Source organism: Nyctereutes procyonoides, unplaced genomic scaffold, assembly GCF_905146905.1.
Source record: "Nyctereutes procyonoides isolate TBG_1078 unplaced genomic scaffold, NYPRO_anot_genome, whole genome shotgun sequence".
Classification (NCBI taxonomy): Eukaryota; Metazoa; Chordata; class Mammalia; order Carnivora; family Canidae; genus Nyctereutes; species Nyctereutes procyonoides.
The window spans coordinates 27001237-27024111 of record NW_026575125.1 but is presented as its reverse complement, the minus strand read 5'-3'; the positions used below and the strand labels follow the sequence as shown (position 1 = coordinate 27024111).

Here is a 22875-nt window from a genome sequence, read left to right as displayed (position 1 = left end):
CAACACTCTACTGCAGGTGTATTAACACTTCACGAGAGCAACTCTATTCACCTACGGAGAAATGATCTTCACAAATGATTTACAGCTAAGCCAGGGCTTACACCCATAGCACCCAATCAAAGGCAGATTTTTATTTTTTCCCCAGTCATATCATTTCTGAAAAGGAACAGATTAATGTCGTTCTCTGAGAATATGCAAAGTCTGTTGTCTCTTTTGACGTGGGAGACCCAATTGTTAAGCTTTTTTTTTTCCTTTATATGTATGTCTAAATGGCGCACAGTGTACTGTTTTGATGCAATGGTATGGTAGAGATTTGTGCATACCTCACTTTTCCTTTCACATATTGTCTTTTCTGTGTGAGTGCACACAGGTGCCCTTGGGGTCCCTCCCTCCCCCACTCTCCTCTTACACTTATTTGTAAAACTCAAAGAGGTTTCCATACCATGAAGATACTATTTTTTTTTAAGCACAAACACATAATTGTTCTCTAGCCATGTGTTATCTTGGCCTTGTGGCACTCAGAACTTGGTGTTGTCAGAAGATTGAGACCTGGGGCACCTGGGTGGCTCAGCAGTTGAGCACCACTTGCCTTTGGTTCTGGTCCTGGTCCCAGGGTTCTGGGATTGGGTCCCACATTGGGCTCCCTGTGGGGAGCCTGATTCTCCCTCTGCCTATGTCTCTGCCTCTCTCTCTGTGTCTCTCATGAATAAGTAATATCTTTTAAAAAAAGAAGAAGGTCGAGACCTTACCAACTAAATACATTCTATATAACATAGTCCTCAATTGCTGTTCTTACAAAGAAACCAGGGTTCGTCATATTTGACTAATTTCTACCTAAGGTATTTGAATGCTGATAAATAGATTGACTACTTTCATCTTCCCCAGGTTGGTTGATATAAATGTAATTATCCTCATTTTACAGATGAATAAACTGAGCCTGATTCACTCCCTATATAGGCAACGTGAATTGAACAGCTGTGCCAATTATTTTGATAATTCATGTCTTCACATGCACCACTCGAAGAGAGGAAGAGAACATTTGGGGGTTTGAATTATACCGATTGACCGTGTACATGAGTTTAATTGCCTCTAGATAATCGCTCATTTCTCCACTTGACTTGCATGTACAGGTAACATCACAGAACAGTAATATCTCTTACTTTACCTCAGTGCATTGGTGGCTGCCACTAGCAACAAAAACCAAGATTCTTGTCTCAGCTAAATAAGTGCCATCTTTAAAGTGTTTTGAAAATGTGAAAAGCCTGAATGCATTCTTAGCATGACCTTTTATTTGCTTTGAACTTTTTATTTTTGAAGAGATTAGTATAGCACTTGTTAAATGACAAGCTGCTTTCCTAGAACCTGGAGAATTATCTGAAGACTCATTTCCCAGAGAAAATATCAGAGTTCTAATGTAATAATAGATATAAAAGGACATTGCAACATTACATTCACAAAATGTGATGACATAATATTACATTGATAATTCTTATTACCACTGATAATAATCTTTGAAGTTATATTTCTGGAGGGATCCCAATTCTCTGTCCTGCTCTGACACTCTCTTTACTCTTCAGAGCAGAAATCTAAGAGTTTAGCATTCTGAATATTTACTTTTTCTAAATTGAAACAACAGTCACTCTCTACTCCCATCTAATTTAATAGAATGGTACAAATGGAATCAGAAAGTCTGCTTAATGATTTTCTGGGGCACTGCTTTACCAGCAGTGGGGTTGAATTTATTTTGCTTATATGCTGTGGAGTTAGTATTTTCTCCTGAAATAAAAGGATGCATTGGGTTAAGTTAGAAATGGTTTGTAGGGGCCCCTGGGTGGCACAGTCAGTTGAGTGTCTGGCTCTTGATCTCAGCTCAGGTCTTGATCTCAGTGGTCATGAGTTCAAGGTCTGCACTGGGCTCCATGCTGCTTGTGGAACCTACTTTTAAAAAATGGTTTGCACGTTTTCATGACTGGAAATTTAAACAGAGGGGCTAGAGGAGGTTTTTCTTGGATTGTTGTAATTTAGGTTTCCTGTCTTCTCTTCAAAAGGACTTTGGATACAGTGGTGCAAGGTTAATATTTCTAAAATCCCACTTTGTGTCTTTCCTCTGTTCTAAAGACTCCAGTGCTTCCCACGGCCTTCAACAGCACGTCCTTACAGGTTCATCTGGTAGTCAGAGCCCCGCCTCCCTTCCCAGCTTGGTCACAGTCGTCATAATTCTGCTCACGGAACACGCACTCTTCTTCCAAGCACTCTAGTGTATTGATGCCACCACACATTGCTGCTAGCTCAGTCTTTCCCCTGGAATCGCCCCTCCCATCACTAGCTAGTTATCAGTCCTGTCCATCCCCCAAATGATAGTCCAGGTTCCTGATCCTCTAAGGCACTTTCCCTAAGCATGCTTATATGAAAATGGCATTCCTCAGAATCCCATCAGCATACCGTCTATAGTCTGTAAACTATAATGTTTGTATTTTACATACTGTGGTCTCTTACTGACTAACTGCATGTGTGAATGCCAATGGGCAGGCCTGAAGGTGGTCTCCCCAACGGCATTGCTAGTTCATTGAATTTATTGAAGACGCTCCTTTTTTGCCATCCTCTATCATGCGCAAATCACATTTCCTACTATAATGTATTGTGTGTAGAATCCTGCCAATAGATATTTCCTGCCCATTTGATTGATCAGTGCTTACTTACCTGTTAATGCTGGCCTTCTTTATTTGACAGTTCTATGGCTCTGGACAACATCTTTAGGATGCAAAATCAGGAGGTTTTGCACCAGGCAAAATATTAAAAACAATGCCCTCAGAGATTTACATTTCACTACTCATGTCATGTCATTTATCCTCCATTTTATTAATTTGGTTCACTTCTAATTCAATTTGCTGTATAGGGCACTCTGATTAGATAAAAGACAATTTATCTTGACCAACTGAAGTTAGTTAGAATGCCTCCCAAATGGTGTTATTCAAGGTAGAACAAGAAATGAATAATGGAAAATTGGAGCAGAAAAAATGCCAAAATATGTATACTGTAAAGTGATTTCACTTTTCCCTTTCCTCTAAAATGTATGGAGGAAGAAAAAATTGTGTCACTTATTTCATTGGGTCATAACATCAAAAGCGATTGTGATATACACAACAAAAACTGGTCTTAAAACTGCCCCAATTATCCTTTGCCAGTATGTGAAATTTACAGAACAATGGGGTTTCAAGAAATGTGAACAATGTAGAATAACAGATCTAATGTTCAACAGCTAAAAATATCAGCGCCCTTTCCGTCAGCTTAGAAATGTATTTGCAAATCATTATCAACAAATTGTAGCCTAAAATTCTTCTTTCTTCTTGACTTTGAAATTATATTTCAAGATCCCCAAATTAGACCACATTATTTACTTACTGGCTTGAGTCACTGAAGGGAGTTTTCATTTTTGCGTGTTAAGGGGTTTATGAAATGACAAATCAGTCCTTTAAGTTTTCTGTGGTGGAATAACTTGGAAATGATCATCATAATCTCTTTTTCAAATACAGGAAAAGATATATTTTTAAAATAATATACCAATAGTTGGATGCCTGGGTGGCTCAGTCGGTTAAGCATCCTAGTCTTAATTTCAGCTACGATCATTATCTCAGGGTCATAAGATAGAGCCTAGTGTGGAGCTCCATGCTTGGTGGGGAGTCGGCTTGAGATTCTCCCTCTGCCCCTCCCCCTGCTCACGCATGCACTCTCTTTCTCAAATAAATAAATAAATCTTTTTTAAAAAGATAGCATACTAATAGTAGATTAGCTTTATACCACACCATTACAAGAAAGGCTTCAAATTTGGGAGACTTAAGATAAATTTTTTAAGGCCCCCAAATGCCAACAAATAAGAAAGACTTTAATACAAAGAAAAAGAAAAAGAAATTCCATAGACTGTCCTTTTTTTAATAAATTAATTTTTATTGGTGTTCAATTTACCAACATACAGAATAACACCCAGTGCTCATCCCGTCAAGTGTCCCCCTCAGTGCCCGTCACCCATTCACCCCCACCCCCCGCCCTCCTCCCCTTCCACCACCCCTAGTTCATTTCCCAGAGTTAGGAGTCTTTATGTTCTGTCTCCCTTTCTGGTATTTCCCACACATTTCTTCTCCCTTCCCTTATATTCCCTTTCACTATTATTCATATTCCCCAAATGAATGAGAACATACACTGTTTGTCCTTCTCCGATTGACTTACTTCACTCAGCATAATACCCTCCAGTTCCATCCACGTTGAAGCAAATGGTGGGTATTTGTCGTTTCTAATGGCTGAGGAATATTCCATTGTATACATAAACCACATCTTCTTTATCCATTCATCTTTCGATGGGCACCGAGGCTCCTTCCACAGTTTGGCTCTTGTGGACATGGCTGCTAGAAACATCGGGGTGCAGGTGTCCTGGCGTTTCATTGCATCTGAATCTTTGGGGTAAATCCCTAACAGTGCAATTGCTGAGTCATAGGGCAGGTCTATTTTTAACTCTTTGAGGAACCTCCACAGTTTTCCAGAGTGGCTGCCCCAGTTCACATTCCCACCAACAGTGCAAGAAAGTTCCCTTTCCTCCGCATCCTCTCCAACATTTGTTGTTTCCTGCCTTGTTAATTTTCCCCATTCTCACTGGTGTGAGGTGGTATCTCATTGTGGTTTTGATTTGTATTTCCCTGATGGCAAGTGATGCAGAGCATTTTCTCATGTGCATGTTGGCCATGTCTATGTCTTCCTCTTCCACAGACTGTCCTATTGGTCTCTGAATTTGATAATAATTGCTTAAATAGCTATCATATTTTTCATATTTAAAGTTAGCCAAAGGATCACTAATTTTTATAATACTAATAAACACTGTTTGAAACAGGGATGTTTGTTCTAGTAATTTCCACACCCTTCCAGTTATAATTCTCTTTCTTGTACCAGTTTCCCCTTATTGTGTCCAGTCGTTTGGCCAGTCAACACCTTCACTCACGATTATCTGTTTACCATATTTCCAGGAAAAGACCAAGAACTGAGGAAAGTGTTCCTGCCAGAGAGAATAAGGTATATACAAAGGCACACAGTGACCCAAGTCTTGCCTCCAATAGATTCAGTTTTTCTAGTCTTCCTTGTTACCTAGTTCCTCATGATAAAATCCAACTACCTCAAACTGTTTTTTTAAACCCAACCATAAAACAAGATAAATTCTCTTTTATCTAATCAGAGTGCCTCATACAGCAAATTTAATTCTAAGTAAACCAAATATATAAAATGGAGGATAAATTACACGACATGAGTAGTGAAATGTAACCCTGAGGGCTTCCACCAGCTAGCCCAGTTGAAGCTTTATTTTATTTCTTTGTCTTTGCTCGTACTTTTCTTTCCCTTATAACGCCCTCCTCCTGACCCAGCCAAATCTTTCAAGGTTCAATTACAGACCATCCCTTCACGAAGTTGTTCTGGAGAATTCCCATGTAACTCTCCAAACGGATTCCTTTCAGTGGTTGTTTCTGTCTTCACCATTTACTTTGGTAATTTTGCTGGACTCATTCTCAGATATACTACTGTCTAGCTTCCTGTTGTATCCTAGGAGGCAGAATAATATGAGCAGCAGCAATTAGCTTGCTATTACCCATTGATTGTGTCCTTCTGGTGGGAGGTACCGGTAGAGCAGAGGGAAGTGAGTGAGTCAGGTGATGATTAGGTCCCTTTACAGCCACAGCTCCTGTCAAGAGGTCCTCTTCCTGCATCTACTTCTTAGATTCTATTAACTGCTCCTTCCTCTTAGCTCTTCCAGTCTTGAGGAGAGGCTTCTCATCCTAATTTGAATGGGTCATTTGTTTATTGCAGGTACTCTAATTAAATACTTAATTAAATAATTAATTTCCCCTTTTGCATTCCTATTTCAAGTTTCTATCCCATTTCATCTCATCTGTGTAATAATTATGTAATGCTATATTATGCTGTAGTATATTCTATTACACTACAGCATATGGACATTGTAACTATCATACTGTACCATATCTCTTAAATGGGCGGGCTCTGGGGCCAAATGTCCTGGGTTTGAAGTCTTGTACTTACCAGTCTGTGATCTTGGACAAATTGCTTGACTTCTTTTTCTTTTATTTTCGTTATCTGTAAAATGGAGATAATAGTACTTATCGCATAGAGTATTATGATGATTACACGGATTATTTTTTATTGAAAACTTTTATAGTTCTTATGCAACAAGAAGTATTCCATGCACTTTACAAACATGAGCCCTATTAATTATCATAACAAAGTTGAGGTAGATACTCTTGTGATCCTCATTTTACAGAGGTAGAAGTGAAGAGAAGGGTTAAGTAACTTGCCAAAAATAATAAGCCAAGTATATGGCAGGCAGCCTGACCCCAGAATCCATTCTCTGTGGACTATGATAGACCATTCCAGCACATAGTTAAGTGCTTAATTAACAACCATTACTGTTGTTTTATTTCCCACTGACTTAGTTGTTTATGAGTCTTAATTTTCTGCTAGATTATGAGTTCCTTAAAGAAAGAGGCCAAGGTTTATTTGTGTGTATCTGTTAGGCAAGTGTTTGGCTTATAGTTGCAGGTTAGTAAGTGTTAATGGAACTAATAATTAGTTGTTTCTCGGGTATGGTTCAAGGCCACCCTAGCCTTGGGAATAGCTAATGCTTAGCTAAAACTGTAAATGGAATTTGAGATCCCTACAGCCATTGTTGTTGCCAGAACTGCAGCTTCCTCTTTTAATCCCAAATTCTAGGATGATTTACCACTTTCTCTGTAGCTTCCTTGCTTTACTTCTGCCCATTCACGATGACTTTGCTGCTCCAGTAACCATTGGTACTGATAGGGTCCCATCTCAGACTGTAACTGTTTCATTCTGTTTTTCCTGACCAGAAGAGATTTTGCCCCCCCCCAAAAAAAAAAAGATCTTTTAGCTTCATGATTGCTACAGAAAGAGATTTAGAGTAAATTCTCAGGAACTAAACAAGAGGCATTTGATTGACATAATATAGTTTGTGTTCAAAAGTGTTTTTCCCATCACTAGCTGATTAGTGCTTCAGATAAGATATGCAACTTTTATTCTCTGCTAACTTCAGGGTTGAGGTCAGGATTGGCTATATAATTTGTGGGCCCCAGTAAAACTTGAAAATGCAGGGTCCCTTGCTAACAAAAATGATAAAGAATTTCAAGATGGCAAAGGCACCACAGTAACCAAAGCATGGGGCCCTTCTGTGTGCAGAGCACAGTACAACTATACAAGTTGCACACTCATGAAGCTGGCACTGATTGAGGTCCTGGCCTGTCCAATGGAATATTTTTTCCTTAGTTTTGCTATCTTCCTCATTCTGAAAACTTGCCAAAAAGTTTCTTTTGCCATATCTTCCAGGAAGCCTAGTGGTTGTCATGTGTAAAGAATTTTTGGCGGCTTGCTTTGATAACCTAGTATTCTTGAGCTACATGTGTAGAATAGAACCTCACCATTACCATATAACAGATTTAAATCATCTTTCTTTCCTCCAATTAAATTCTAGGCTCATTGAAAATAATGGCCATATCCTTCTTTTTTAAGTAACAGTGTTTTTTAATAGAGGTACTTTTAAAATACTAATTTACTTGAATCTTAGGAAGGATATTAATGATGTCCAGAAACTGTCAGTTATACATCTAGGTGGCAGTATCATGGAATAACTCTGTTGTGTAGATCTGAAGCATTGATGAGAGGTTTAGGGTCAAAAAAGTGCAAAAGTGTGTATATTAGTTAGGGCTTGAGATTAAATATCCCAAAACAGGATTAAGTAGGAAATTATTTTATTTGGGGAAATATCTTTGTGAAAGGATGTAGGGAGAAAGTCAAGGAAGGTGGGAGAGCCCCTGGATCAAAATGCAAGCCTGACCCCAAGTGAAAGAAAGTGGGAGAAGTTGTTCAGAAGCATCCCAGTGTGCAATAGATCTAAGGAAGATTCAGCAGAGCTGTTAGGGAGTCACTGAGCCCAAGTCAACCAGAGGAGCCCTATGTCGCCCAAAAAAAGGACTGCTTTAGAATCATTGTCACATTCAGTCATTGGTGGGGAGCAGTCTGCAGGAGGCTTGGCTTCTCTTCAATGGAGTGATGCGTTTCCAAAGGCAGCAGCTGGGATCCCTAGTCAAGTCCTAATTGTAAAAGGTTTGCACGTTTTCATGGCCACCACAGTGGTCTTAGCAGCAGTGGTATTTAAAGCCTGGTAAGCATAAAACTACTAGAAGAAAACATGGGCAAAGCTTCTTGACATTAGTCTGAGCATCGATTTGATTTTTTGGAAAATGACACCAAAATCATAGACAACAAAAGCAAAAATACATTGGTGGGAGTGCATCAAATAAAAAAAGAAGCTTTTGCACACCAAAGGAAAAAAATCAAAGAATGAAAGGCAATCTACAAAATGGAAGAAAATATTTACAAACTGTCTATCTGATAAGGGGTTAAGATCCAAAAATATATAGGGACCTCCTGCAACTCAATAGCAAAAAACAATTAGAATTTAAAATGGGCAGAAAACCTGAATAAACATTTTTCCAAACAAGATATCTGAGTGGCCAGCAGGTACATGGGAAAGGTGTTTAACAACATTAATCATCAGAGAAATAAAAATCAAAACCACAGTGAGGTATTACCTCCCACCTGTTGGAAATAGCTATTTAAAAAAACAAAACAAAACACCGAGAGATTATAAGTATCAGTGAAGGTGTGGAGAAAAAGGAACTCTTGTACACTGTTAGTGGCAATGTAAATTGGTACAGCCATTATGGAAAACAGTATTGAGGTTCCTCAAAAAATTAAAAATAGAGTTATGATGTGATCCAGCAATCCAACTTCTATATATATATAATATATATACAACTTTATGTATATATATACAAATATTCTATATATATATATATATATATATATATATATATATATAATCTCCAAAGGAAATAGGATCTCGAAGAGATATCTGCACTCCCATGTTCATTGCATCAGTATTCACAATAGCCAAGATATGGAAACAACTGAAATGTCCATCAACAGATGAATCCATACAGAAAATATGGTATATGTATATATACAATGGGATATTATTCAGCCTTAAGAAAGAGGGAAATCCTGCCATTTGTGATAACATAGATGAACTTGGAGGACATTATACTAAGTGAAATAAGCCAGACACAGAAAGACAAATACGATATGATCTTACTTATATATGGCAAAACTCAGAGAAACAGAATAAAATGATGGTTGCCAGTGGCTGCAAAATGAGGGAAATGGGACAGTATTAATCATAGGGTGCAAACTTTGAGTTTTAAGATGAATAACTTCTAGAGATCTAATATATAGTATGGTAACTACAGTTAAAAATAATGTTATACCTGAAATTTGCCAGAAGGATAGATCTTAAGTGTTCTCATCACATACACACAAAAGTAACTGTGAGATAATTATGATATTAACTAATTTGATTGTGCTGATTATGTTGCAGTGATACATATATCATAATATCAAGTTTCATGCCTTTTAAAAAAGATTTTATTGGGATCCCTGGGTGGCGCAGCGGTTTGGTGCCTGCCTTTGGCCCAGGGCGCGATCCTGGAGACCCGGGATCGAATCCCACGTCGGGCTCCCGGTGCATGGAGCTTGCTTCTCCCTCTGCCTGTGTCTCTGCCTCTCTCTCTCTCTCTGTGTGTGTGACTATCATAAATAAATAAAAATTAAAAAAAAAAACTTTAAAAAAAAAAAATAAAAAAATAAAAAAGATTTTATTTATTTGAGAGAGAGCAAGAAGGCAAGCAGGGGGAGGAGCAGAGGGGAAGGGAAAAAGGGAGAAAGAATTTCAAGCAGAAAAAAAATTTAAAAAAAAGAATTTCAAGCAGACTCCTTGCTAAGCACAGAGTCCCAATGTGGGGCTCGAATCCATGATGCTGAGATCATGACCTAAGCCAAAACCACGAGTTAGACATTTAACCTACTGAGCCACCAAGGTGCCCCAGGTTGTACACCTTTATATAGAATTTCTATTTGTCAAACTTACCCAAATAAAACTTTAAAAAAAGTTTTTTTTAAAAAGAGTCTTAGAGACAATTTAAAAATATATATATATATTTTTTTTGTATAATTTAGACAAAATCATGTTGAGGACCTCGTAAGTTCCACTTCATTCAGAAGACCCTCCTTAATCCCTAAATGTGGTTAGCTATCTGTCCTGTATGCTTTGATAACTCCCTGTGGTTCCCCTACCATAACACTCACCTCAGCTTACTGTAATTGCTTATTTACTGCTGGTCTTAACTACTAGTTTGTTTTCTCCTTGAGAGGAATAATTTTTCCTCCTTCACCTCCCATGATAGAATGGGAAGTGATAATAAAAACATGGCAAAATGGGTCACCTGGATGGCTCAGTCATTGAGCGTCTGTCTTCAGCTCAGGATGTGATTCCAGGGTCCTGGGATCGAGTCCCACATCGGGTCCCCCACCAGGGAGCCCGCTCCTCCCTCTGCATATATTTCTGCCTCTCTTTGTGTGTCTCTCATGAATGAATAAGTAAAATCTTTAAAAATTTTTTTTTTAATTTTTTCATGTGGCAAAATGGTAACAATTGGTGAACCAAGGTGAAGGATACATGGGAGTTCTTGGACCATTCTTGAGATTTCTCATTAAGTTTTAAATTATCTAAAAATGAAATGCTTTTTAAAAAAGTATTTCTTGAATGAATGGAGGACAAAAGGATAACCCCAGTTAGAAGGTGTTTTTGAAGAAGTTACCAACAGAGATGCTAGGAGAACATTCAGAGAAGAAGTAGTGAAGTTATACCAAGTAGGAAAATATCTAAGCTAGCTTGAAATGTAAATGTGAGGGAGTGGAGGACAGTAGAGATGGCTTTGGATTTGGCCAGTCTATTTGGAGAGACAGCCAAATGCAAGAAAAGAAGCCAAGAATTAAGATGCTTAGTGAGGCAGTTGGAAGCTAGACATAGGAGTAGCATCCTCATAGGGAAAACTTCAGTTACTGGAAAGGTTATAATTTAGGGTCTACCTGCCTCAAATGCTTTTTTTTTTTCCATCCACAAAGTGGTTCAATAAACTATTTCACCTTGTCCACCTTCGATGTTAATTGTTTAAGGTTGTGAATAAAAGAGTAGAAGGTCTACATTTTTACATTACGGGTAAGCTTAAGTTGTGTTTGTGTCCTGAAAAAAGCAGCAACTGAAAATCACAGTGGGACTTTGTTCTAAATATAACTATGTGAAGATATAAAAAGTTTGTTGTTAAGGTCTTTTCTTAAACATGTAAATACTAAATATTCAACTAAACCGTAGAGTTTTCTATTTGAGTATTACTTAGGTAGAATTCTGTTTTACCAAATATAATAACCAAGTGTAATTCTTTCTAAGAGCCTAAAATGACCTACTTAGAGTATGTGTAGTTTCATTGTTTAACTCCCTTTTTCATAGGATTGCTATTTATAACCACTTCCTTCAACCCTGGGGGGATTTAGGATTAACGACTTCTGATTCACTTTGTATTTGAAGATTTTTTTTTTCCTTCCATCTTTGCTCAGCTAGTGGAATCCATGATGAATTCTCATCTCCAAGGGGTAAGCTGTTTTTAGTAAAGCCCAGTAGCTGGCTTATGACTCCTTAGAAATAGCATTGATTCCTTCCTTCACTCGTGTTTGTTTCTTTCAGAATGATAGAATCCACATAGATATGCTCAATTATCATGCTTAGGTACTGTTAAGCATGCAATGGTTTGAGTTTTGTTCCCTTAAGTTTTATGTGTAATGAATATCTGCGCTCCTATCAAAAAGAAGCATAAATAGCATTCTACTTGTTTAGCATGACAAATACAGACCACTACAGCTAGAATGAAGAAATTGAACAAAAGAAGAGGGGGCCATTTGAGGATGAGGATTAGAGTAGAAGGAGTGTTCTGGAGAGAGAAGCATCTGGTAAGAGCACCAGATAGGGGGCAAAGAACAGAATTACATAGATGGGTATTTTGGAGGTGGGTATTTTGAGTAATGATTAGATCTAAGCTGTTCTCCCATCCGTGGGTGGCTCAGTGGAATAGAGATGAAGGTCATTCTACTTGAAAAGTTAGGAGATTATAAAACCAAGTTGTCAGGTGAGAGAAATTATAATAGCAAATAGAAAATGCTCAAAAGAAAACCAAATGAAAAGAAAAAAAAATCATTCTTTTTGTTGCATGTATGTGTTCATTAGCAAGAAAGTCTGTCACTGTTTTTGTAATATCTTAATTTAAAAAAATATTTAAATATGCTGTATTCAAGTCCTTTCCTTTATTCCTGGAAAGAAAATCAAAGGAGAAAATTCCCGTTCTGCTCTACTGAGAAATCACTATTTAATGAGTATATTAGTGTCTGATAAATCCCATAGCAATATATATTATTATTGTACAGTTTCTTTTTAGAAATGAACCTTTGTATGTATTGACCAAAGAGTGGGATAGAGTTACAATTTTGTTTTGAAATTCTTTAGAAATACATAGTTTTATTACAGCTGTGAATCTCCTTAGGTTTTTAAGAAAGCTGCTTCAAAGGATGTCATTAATAATCTTCTCAGGTGCTTACAAAGCACGTGTCTGTCAGCAAAATTAGAGAATCGCCCAACTAGAGAACAGGTTTCACAATACCCTGAGACCTATTTTGTTCATTAGAGAGGAAAATGGGTTAAGTCTAAATTGACATGCTTGCTAATTTCAGCAGTAAAAGCTGTTCATTGTGGTCAGGTTTAATTTAGATTAAAGTTGATCAGGTTACTTCTACAACATACTTCTTAAATGAACTTTGTGATCTTAAAAGAAGGGGAAAAGTAAAGCCAACATTGAGAAATATATCCAGAAGAGAGAAACAAAGAATAGCTTGGTTGTTTGACGGTGAATTAATGTTAAATCAAGTGAAAATGATAATAAAGATGATCTTTGTTATATAAAAATTTCCAGACACGCCTGGGTAGCTCAGTGGTTGAGCTCCAGTTTTGGCTCAGGGAGTGATCCTGGAGCCCTGGGATCGAGTCCCACATCAGGTTTCCTGCATGGAGCCTGCTTCTCCCTCTACCTGTGTCTCTGCCTCTCTCTGTGTGTATTTCTCATGAATAAATGAATACAATCTTTAAAAATAAATAAATAAACATTTCCAAGTATCAAAAAACACAAATTTGCATTTAAATGACACTAAGCATACCTAATCCATTTGTCCACTGTTACACCTATAGTGCCTAGAACAGTGCATAGCACTTCAGATGTATAAAACAAAAGACTGAGTGAGTAAATGAATGAATTTTTGTACTTTGCTACCTAGGTTATATACAGTTCCCAGTTAAATTTGAGGAAAATATTTGTCTTTATTGGAGGGTTCTGGTTAAGTCTGTTTTTTAAAAAATCTATTGCGTGTATTAAATATTTAAGAGTTGGGAATTCCAAAGTACCTCTTAAGCTTGCTGTGTCACAGATGACCAGAGTTTAACATTCAAACCCTGGGAAACATGTTATTTCATAAAATCTATCTAGTACTATATGGTTCCTATTTTAAAATGTGTTCGGTACTCTCCAACTGACTTATGCCACTTACTTCAATAGCTGTCTTTGGCAATTTGTTCCATATTTCAAACACTCTTTTGTGTAAAGAAACCATAAAAGTTAGAAACCTGAAAATTGGATTTTTCTTCTGAGCAATCACAGCTTACAAATGTGGAAAATTGGTTAAAAGTTAGCCCCTCCAATGTTTCAATACAGAGAGGGGAAAATGCTCAAAATAGATGTGTAATGTTTGGATAAGTTCTTGCCATTATTTTAATACTACCAAAAGCAATTGAGCTGAAATCACAAGGCCTATCTCCCTACCTGTTCACAAAAGAAACACTGCAAAATGATCAAAACGTGGCCTTTCTAACCCCAAAAATCTTTAAAAAATCAGCGGTGGGCAAAGAGCATAGTGGATAAGTTTCGTGAACATTACTATCTACCACATTTCATCCCTTCACATTCATTGGCCTCATGGGGTGGTGGAAACAGCATCAGATTTAAAACCATGAAGACTTCTAGCTTAGTTTTTAGTGTGCTTATTAAGATAATAAAACGAGAAAATGTGTGTAGGACTTATAAACTAATAACACATATTCATTATGCTTTCCCAAGTTAAAGTGTACATTTTAGAATGAAGACAAAGGAGAGATCTAATTTTTCACAAGCTTCTTTGTCAACATCCTTGGGATATGGGCCCTTTAGTGTAGAGAGAGTAAGGTGACAGAGACAAGAATTAAGCAAAGAATTTATTAAAATGGAAGATTCCCAGCCCTCTCCCCTACTAATTTATTCATGGGGGTGGGCAGTGAGGCAAAGGAATCAGGTGATTTTTATTGATGGCAATTTTGGGCAAGGACTGAATTGGCTCATCTGCATTACCCTCTCATTTTATAGGTGAGGAATCTCAGGTACAAAGAAGTTAAATAAGTTACATCTCTTAAATCACTTCTGTGCTTTTCCTGTTTCTAAAATATACACCTTAATTTTGACACCACACAAAATGAGATTACAAGTACAAATAGCTATCTTTCTTAAATACATTGTCGTAATTCAAAATTGCATTTCTTATTCATGGAACATGTACGTTACTTTAAGTAAACCCAGGTACTCTGAAACAACTCCAGCTAAGCTCTTAAGTAGTGAAGCAAATCTATAATCAAGATTTTCATTTGAAATATTTTTGGTATCCAAGAATGAAACACCTTTCTCGTTGAATTCTTCCCTATAAAGCCTTACACGTTAGAGATTTATAACCAGTAACATCTTTTTTTTTTATTTCCAGAAGTGTTTTGGTTGGTTTGAAAATTGTACTTTACTTTGTATCACATGAATGGAATGCACATACATTAGTTTCAGGTGTACAGTATTTAATACAGTGATTCAACAATTCCATACATCACTAAGTGCTTGATTTCTCATTTTTTTAAAGGAAAGTGTTATTATTATCACTAGTTGCATTAAAACAAGACCGGATAGTTAAGCCTACTTCCACTTTGTATTTCCAGCTTCTGCCATGGTCTCTCCCACTACTTGTGAGATATATGTAGGTAAACAGAATTCTCACTTTTAACATGTGGTTAAATCTGAAAGGTGACCAGCAATGACTCTCCCTCTGTTTCCCCTATCCTTTCCCAACACCTCCCTTTATAAGACTACATGCAGAAAGCTGGCTGGTAAAATAAGTACCTTAGGATCCCAACAACCAAGGGCAGCTAACTTGGTCCAACCACAGATGGTGCAGAGATAAGCAGTCTATGTTCTTATCGCTGTGAGCCACTTGGTGGCCCAATCTACCATGCCTTTGCTCATACTTGGCTTGTAAGGTACGCAAAGCCACCATGCACCAGTCAGCAAGGGCAGAGGAGAATGTAGAAAATGTTGAAGTAGGTGTTCATAACCATATGCAGGAAACAAAGGCCAAGACAGAACATGAAACAAATAATTGGAACAGCCTTGTTCCAGTGGGGTTTTTAAAACTTTGTACAGTGTTTAATCTTCAATTTTTTTAGTTATTTTACTATTTAATTATATTTTTGTTTTTTCAGCATACCCTGTTAGCAACAGTATGCTGGAAAAAATGAAACTATGTTTAATTAAAATTTAAGTTCTGAAAAAAAAATAAAAAATAAAAGGAATGCACAATGCTGGACAGCCTCAATATTGAGTCATATGTTTCCCTTCAGGCAACGCTGCAGGATTTGGAACAGAGGCGCCCCCAGTTGGAAGAACTCATTACCGCTGCCCAGAATTTGAAAAACAAGACCAGCAATCAAGAGGCTAGAACAATCATTACTGATCGAAGTAAGTCTTTTAAGGACCATGTGAAACTTAAGGAAAGATGCATGAGAAGTTTCAATGATGACTTAAGTTGATTTACCTCTGTTGCATTCATAAAAAGAGTGCAAAATAGTTGTAAATTATAATGCTTGTACTGAGATTTTTCAGTCCATAATGTTATCTTTCCAAAACTGAATGTAATTCCACGGAAGAGAGGAAATACATTTTTCAGCAATCCAGACTTATGTAGATGCAAAGCATGAAGTGGAGGACATGGTGAGCATGGTGTGGCAGTACATTTGCTCCTCACTTGTCATCTCTCTGGGCTAGTGTCCATGGGGATGTCAGTCTCTCTCTCATATCCTTGGTTGTTGGTCCAAGCCGGCAGTGGCTTCCTGGACCATCTTTCATTGCCTTCTGCAGTGGCACTTTCATATCTGCACATCCCTCTGCTACCGTGATGCCCTTGTCGTGCAATAGCAGAAATCAGCATACCATGCCTCCTGCCATACTGGAGTGGGTGGGAATCTTGGGAGGCTCTCTAAGGCCCATCTGCCTAGACATCACATCTACTATTTTCTCCTTTACATGGAGTGATTCAGAGTACCTAGACATAGGGTCAGAAAGAGGAGTAGAGTAAGCAGAAGGGGAAACTACTCTCCTGTTTCCTTCAGAAGCTATCCTCAGGAATGAGGCCCAGCTCACCTCTGCTCTCACTGTCCTGCATCTCCCGGCATCTCCTCCTTTCCCTCTCCCTACTTCTCTTCCAGGGACACACATCAATACTGATGTTTTTTTTGTTTTGTTTTGTTTTGTTTTGTTTTTACCTCCCCTGTCATGTCCTCTTTCATTCCTTCCCACAACCAGAGGAATTTTTTTCTAGGGCGGAAATATGGAAATCCTTAATTTCATCAACTTTTTTCCTTCCAAATCTTTTGTCTTTTCCTAAGCCTAGGCTTTTGAACCTCAAAAACCAAGAATCTATGCCTTCATAATTTTCATTGTCTTGTGTTAGCATTTTCCTCGGGAAGTGGAAGCAGAATGCTTTGCCACCAGTATGTTGGGGGAGGGAAAGAGTAACCAGTATAAAGAGTGAATATATAGAAAATAGTATTGGTCATACTTTGTATGTATTAGGTAAATACTTAGTGATAATAGCTACTATTTATTGAGTTCCTTTTAGGTAGCAGATAGTAGGTATTGTGGGGTGTGTGGGTGTGTGTATAAAATCTTTATAAAATCTTGTCAGGTAAATTTCATTATCCTTCATTTTATAGATGAGGAAACAGTTTCTGAGAAAGGTTAATCAAATTGCTCAAGTTTACAAAACAAGCAAAGACCACAGCTTGGAATTTGCAAATGTTTCTTTCTGGCTTGAAAGTCTGTGTTCCTTCTAGAATGTTTACCATGTATCATCCTGTTTTTTGTTTGTTTGTTTGTTTTGCTTTTGTTGTTGTTGTTAATGACCTTAATCACTGGGGCTAGGATTAGATACCTTTTTGGTCTGCAAATTATGTATGTTTTGATTCACTTCCTAAATACATTTCCTCTTTCAGTAGCCATGATTATTAATTAAAATAGACTTTTCTTGATTTTGAAATTTTAACTCTTTATTGTGGCTCAAACAAGGTATTTGAATATATGATAACATATCAGTTAGGAAGACTAGCCACTATAATAAGTCAGATCCCAAGTGTTGGTGGCTTACCATAGTAGAAGTTTAGTTTTTTTTCTGGCGCAAAGTTAAGCAGCTCTCCATGAAGTCATTCAGGAACTCAAGCCCCTTCTGTCTTTTGTGTCCAGATCATCTGAGTCCTGTGCATTTAATGGGCAGTTGAAGAATGAGCATTGTTCATTGGAATTTATTATGAGGCAGGCCTGGAAGGTGGTATACGTGAATTCTGTTTGCAGTCTATTGGCAGCAATTTGTCACATGACCACATCTAATTGCAAGGGAAACTGCAAAATATTGTGCAGTGTTGAGCCTAGGAAGGAGAGAAACTAGTTTGGTAAGAAACTCATCATTCTCTTCCATAGCTAATTTGGACAGGAAGAAGTCACTTAAGTTGTAAAGTTCTGTGTAAGTGATAGAATGTCATTTGTATAACCAGCAAGGCAAGAGCAAAATCACCTTGTGATGACCAACATAGATAGCTCTTCGATTGATGTAGTAGAATGTTCCTGCCTCACGCTGGAACCATGAGGCTTCTTCATCAGGTTGCAACATACTGGTCCAAAGGAATGAATCTTAGTGAGTGATTTACTCAGTGTGAGACTGAATTCTCATTACACAGTTAAGTGATCTGTTTCTTGCTTGAGAAATATGGAAATTTGGCAAAAATGTTTATGCAAATCTGAACACACTGTATAGAAAGTCATTTGTCATTTTACTAATGAAAAATAACTTCTATTTTTTCCCTAAGAGGAAAATAACACTAATTTATTTTATACTATCCGTTCAACATTGTCTAAACATTTTCCATTATCCCCTGCAATTTTTTTGATGTTATATTGACTTTTTTTCATGATATAGATTAAAATTGAGTGACCAGAGGGCAGATTTTTATCTGTCTGCTAATATCCAGTAATTTAAACAGTTCTGTTCTTTTAAGCTTTTGTCTTTTAGGAATGAATACCTTTATGGATATTTGGAGTATAGTGGAAGCATTCCAATACACATGGTCCAAAAACAGCATTTTCTTAAAAGCCAAGTGTCTGTTGAGACATCTCATGTTGTTTATTAAGAGCCTAAGCCAGAATCTTCGTTCCAAATATGCCTGGAGCCTCTAATGCTACTACCAGGATAATTCTGACAAGATATGTTTATCTAAACAATGTCATTTGCAGCCCTGCTGTGCTTCAGTTTATCTCTCCATTTGAAATCTATGAAATGGGATGGAGATTCAATACTCATAAAATTTCAGTCATGTTCAAAATAGAATTTTCCTTCTTATAGATTTGGCTTTCAGGGAATGAGCAGAAATAAAATACTTGCTCATAAAATTGTATTTTCTTATTTGAAGAATTCAGTATTCCTTTTTTATTGCCCTGAAACTTCTAGAAATACTTAAAAAGGAATCAGCTAAATAAAGAAAAATATTCAGTAAGAGTATAGTGCTATATTGAAACATTTTTCCTTCCTTGGTAAGTCCCAGTTCATAACTTTGAACAGTTGGGGAAATCTGTATATATTTATTACATTCTATCAAGAGAAAAGTCCAGTACAAAGCAATTCCTCTCTAGTAGTAATATCCATGCTAAAATCTCAAGTAATTGGGTCTGCAAAATACCAACATGTTTCACTATATAAAACGATTTCCACGGTATCTGTTGTTTTCAGGTGATTGTACTGATGGAAATCATGTTGTAATAATCTAGGTGAGAAAAAAAATGTCATTCTAAGTGCATTCAAATAAGAAATTCTCCTTGCTGTTTCTCATGTTCAAACTGCTCACTTTTCTTCAATTCCTTGGTTGCTGAACAGGTCAACCATTCTTGGTCATTTTCTTCTACAAAAGGGCTAGGCTAGGTCAGGGGACCAAAACCAGATAAGATTAAAAGCATCTCAAATTGCTTCCTGGGAGGGTTCTGAATTGGGCAAAACTCTTGTTCATGCCCATTACTATGGTGATCATAATACTGTAATGCCTCATATAGCAGTGAGAAGGATATGGAAAGAAAGTGTTCCTCTCTCTTATTGGTCTGCTTATTCCACAAATAATACTGGTGAACATGGCTCATCTGACATTTGTATCTTAGAGCCTTGCTTCTCTAGCTTCTTCGGCTACATAACCCCCAACATTACCATTTTAAAGACCTATAGCAATAGCACGTACAGGTTTTGAGGGCAAGCTGCCTGGGCTGGCATCTTAGTAGTAGCTTTGTGACCCTGAACAAACAGCTAATCTCAGTAAACTAACTGATCTTGGTCACCACCTCTATAAAATTAGATTACTTGTATCTGCCTCATGGTTGGGAGAATTAGATGAGATAATACACAAGGAGCACTTAGATCCAAGCTACAGTAAGAGCTGAGTAAACGTTAGCTCTTGTTATTTTAATTATAATATAATATAATTGGGTTGTTTTAATGCCTAGTGGGAAATATTCAATAAGCTCTCAGGTAGCTGCCTGGTTCTTAAACTACAAAGGAGAAAAGAGAGAAGTTCAAAAAAACCAAAAGGAGAAGGCTGCTTTGGAACACACAGAATAACTTATATAAATAGAATCAAACAAATGAGCGAGTGATACTATAAAAAGCAAGGCAATTCATGTAAGTTATTTTATTTTCAATATTTATGATGACCTTAGGAGGGTAGATATTATTATTCTCATTTTAGAGATTGAAACACTGAAGCTCAGCAAGCCTAAATAATGTGCCTAGGGTTGTAAGATGGCAAGTGAGGGACTAGGGCTTAAACTTATGTCTATATGATTCCAAAGCCCAAGGCACATCAAATGAAAAGCATTGGTTAGCTAAAAAAAAAAAGTATTTGTTAGAACTGAAATATTAGGAGGAACCTCAGTTTACTATAATTCCTAGATATAATTCACTGCTCCCATTTATATTGTTGTCTTCTATGCATTTGGGTGTGTAGTCATAGGATCATCTCTTACACATGTGGGAAGTGTATAGGAGGGCAAACCTCCATAATCTACTAGCTGGCAGGCAAGTGGATTTGCTTCTCTAAGCCATGGTGCCCTCATCTGTGATGTGGGGGTAATGATAATACTTAAGCTGGTATAGTGATTATGAAAATAAAATTATGTGAGATTTCTAAAGCGAAGACCTCACATATAATAGATGCTCATTAAGTGATCCATACCATCATGGTGAGATTAATTTGGTACATAGGAACTGGAGAAGGGAGAAGATGAGAGGTATAATATATGGCTGCTTAGCAGCTAAACCAGGAGAGGAACTTTGGAAACAGAATGCCAAGTCTTAAGAGAGAATTATTTCCTTTAAAATTATTTTGTCAGCTCAGGCTTTTTCGAACTAATCTGGAATTCTTTGAAAAATTTGGTGACATCGTATAAATTTTAAGAAATGAGTTCATATTGTATTGCTTAAAGAGCTGGTATACAGGACTACGGAAGGGAGAATGTTCTGCTGTATGGGAATAAAAATACTCTCACAGGATTTTTTAATTAACTGACAGTTTTATAGCAGGTTTGTCAACCTATCATTCATTGCTGCAACCGAATGTATGAAATCCTTCACAGTGAAATAAAAAGACTTTGTTGTTCTCCACGTTTTTATGAAATCTCTGTTGCTAATGAAATGCCAGCCAATATCCCTCTTTCAGGTATTGTCTATTAGAAAGTTGCTTATTTTAGAAGAAGTGGAGCCAACCATATAAATCTCCTTCTTTTGATATCTAGCACCTGCTGTCAACCTATTATCACTACAAGCAGCTCTCAGAACTTACATCCACCAAGATGCTGCTGGCAACCAGAGTTCAGTTCAGTAAATATTTGAATGCTCACTCTGTGCTAGTTAATATCAGATATGATGGTTGGGATACAGGGAAAGATAAGATTCAGCCTTTGTCTTAAAAGAGCTTACAATCAAATGTGGGTATGTGGACAAGTCTATTTGGGCAAGGCAGTCTAAGATAAGTACTTCAATAGAACAGTATTATGAAATCTTAAGAGAGAACAAGAGGGGGAAGATTGGATCTGAATGAAGGGATTTTGGAATGCTTCTAGGAGGAGGTTAAATTTGATCTGGTCACGAATAGGATTTTGAAAAACAGAAGGAGGCTGGGAAGGGAAAGATATTTCAGGAAAGGATAAGAGGAGATACATAATTAGACTTAAGTTAGCTATGGTGTGACAGATGAATTTGTAGAAGTGGGAGTGTGTCTGTGTGTATGTTGTGGAGGATACAGGAGTAAAAGCAGTCAGAGAGATGATGGGGCAAGAGAGCCCAAGCTAGAACAGTGGCAGTGGAATGGAAAGAAAGAACCGAATTAAGACATGAAATAGAGCTAGCATTAACAGGATCTGGACGTTGTTTGGATATGTGGGATGTAAGAGCTTGCCTCTTAAGATTTTGAGATTGGGTGCTTTGGAAGATATGGTAATATCCATAATATCCATAATAATATCTGTAATATCCATAATAATATCCATAATAACCAGAGACAGACTCAGGACAAGGAGTTGAATATAGGTGATAAAATAATGTGCTTAAGAAAACATGAGTAGAGATTTCAGAAGTAAAGTTACTTCTAAGCAGATTTGGAAGTTACCCAGAGTAGATTGAGTTTGCAAAGAGACAGGGAGCCAGATGAAAAGAAAAGTAGACCTAGGAACAGTCTGGAACTTGGCTTACATTTAAGCAGTGTAGGAAGAGGAGTTAGCATCATGCCTCTGAGTGGCAACTTGCAATATAGATGCATTTAGACAAACACAGTGAAGAATGAGTTTGTAAGTTTTGCTCTGTATTTTGTTTTCTGTGTCTTCTGCTGTACCACCCAGTCCAATAACATAAGTTTCTTCCTGGTAATACATTGAATAAGAAACCCTTTAGCTGAGAGTTCAAGATGGTCGTGTTGATGTATATGAGGTTCCTGACTCACCCTGTTAAAATAGATATACCAGGAAACATAGATGAGCATTTGCCATCTAGGTCTAATGAGCCATTTTGCTTTTCGTTTTGTATATTTCAGTTACTTTTCAAATACTTTACACAGTAGGGCTAGAGAGATAATAAAAAAAAAAACCACCAACTTTATTAGAAATTTCAATAAGAATTGAACCCAACAAATTTTGTATTAAGTAAATTTGGAGTCACAAACATAAACAACATAGTGTCCCACACCATTTTAGCAAAATAAGATGGTTCAAGTTCTGCAACAAAACATTATGTGATGAAGTCTTTCCTGTTGAACGACTAACTAGAATAAAATATGCTATTTTCTTTCTGTCCTTAGAAATATATTGTTTGCTCATAAATCCTTGTGTTTACTCATCATCTGAAGACTCACAGTCTAAGATTTCACCTATATGATCAATTTCACCATCATCA

At 37.1% G+C, this 22875-nt stretch overlaps 1 protein-coding gene across 6 annotated transcripts in view; it reads left to right on the top strand.

Moving 5' to 3' along the window:
• The window catches only part of DMD (dystrophin), a 2039779-nt gene that overhangs the window by 1448219 nt on the left and 568685 nt on the right, over positions 1-22875 (top strand). For all 6 annotated transcript variants that reach the window (XM_055339022.1, XM_055339018.1, XM_055339021.1 and 3 more), the window contains one exon: positions 15746-15863. In XM_055339022.1, coding sequence (XP_055194997.1) covers positions 15746-15863 — 118 coding nt within the window. The remainder of the gene's footprint in view (positions 1-15745; positions 15864-22875) is intronic.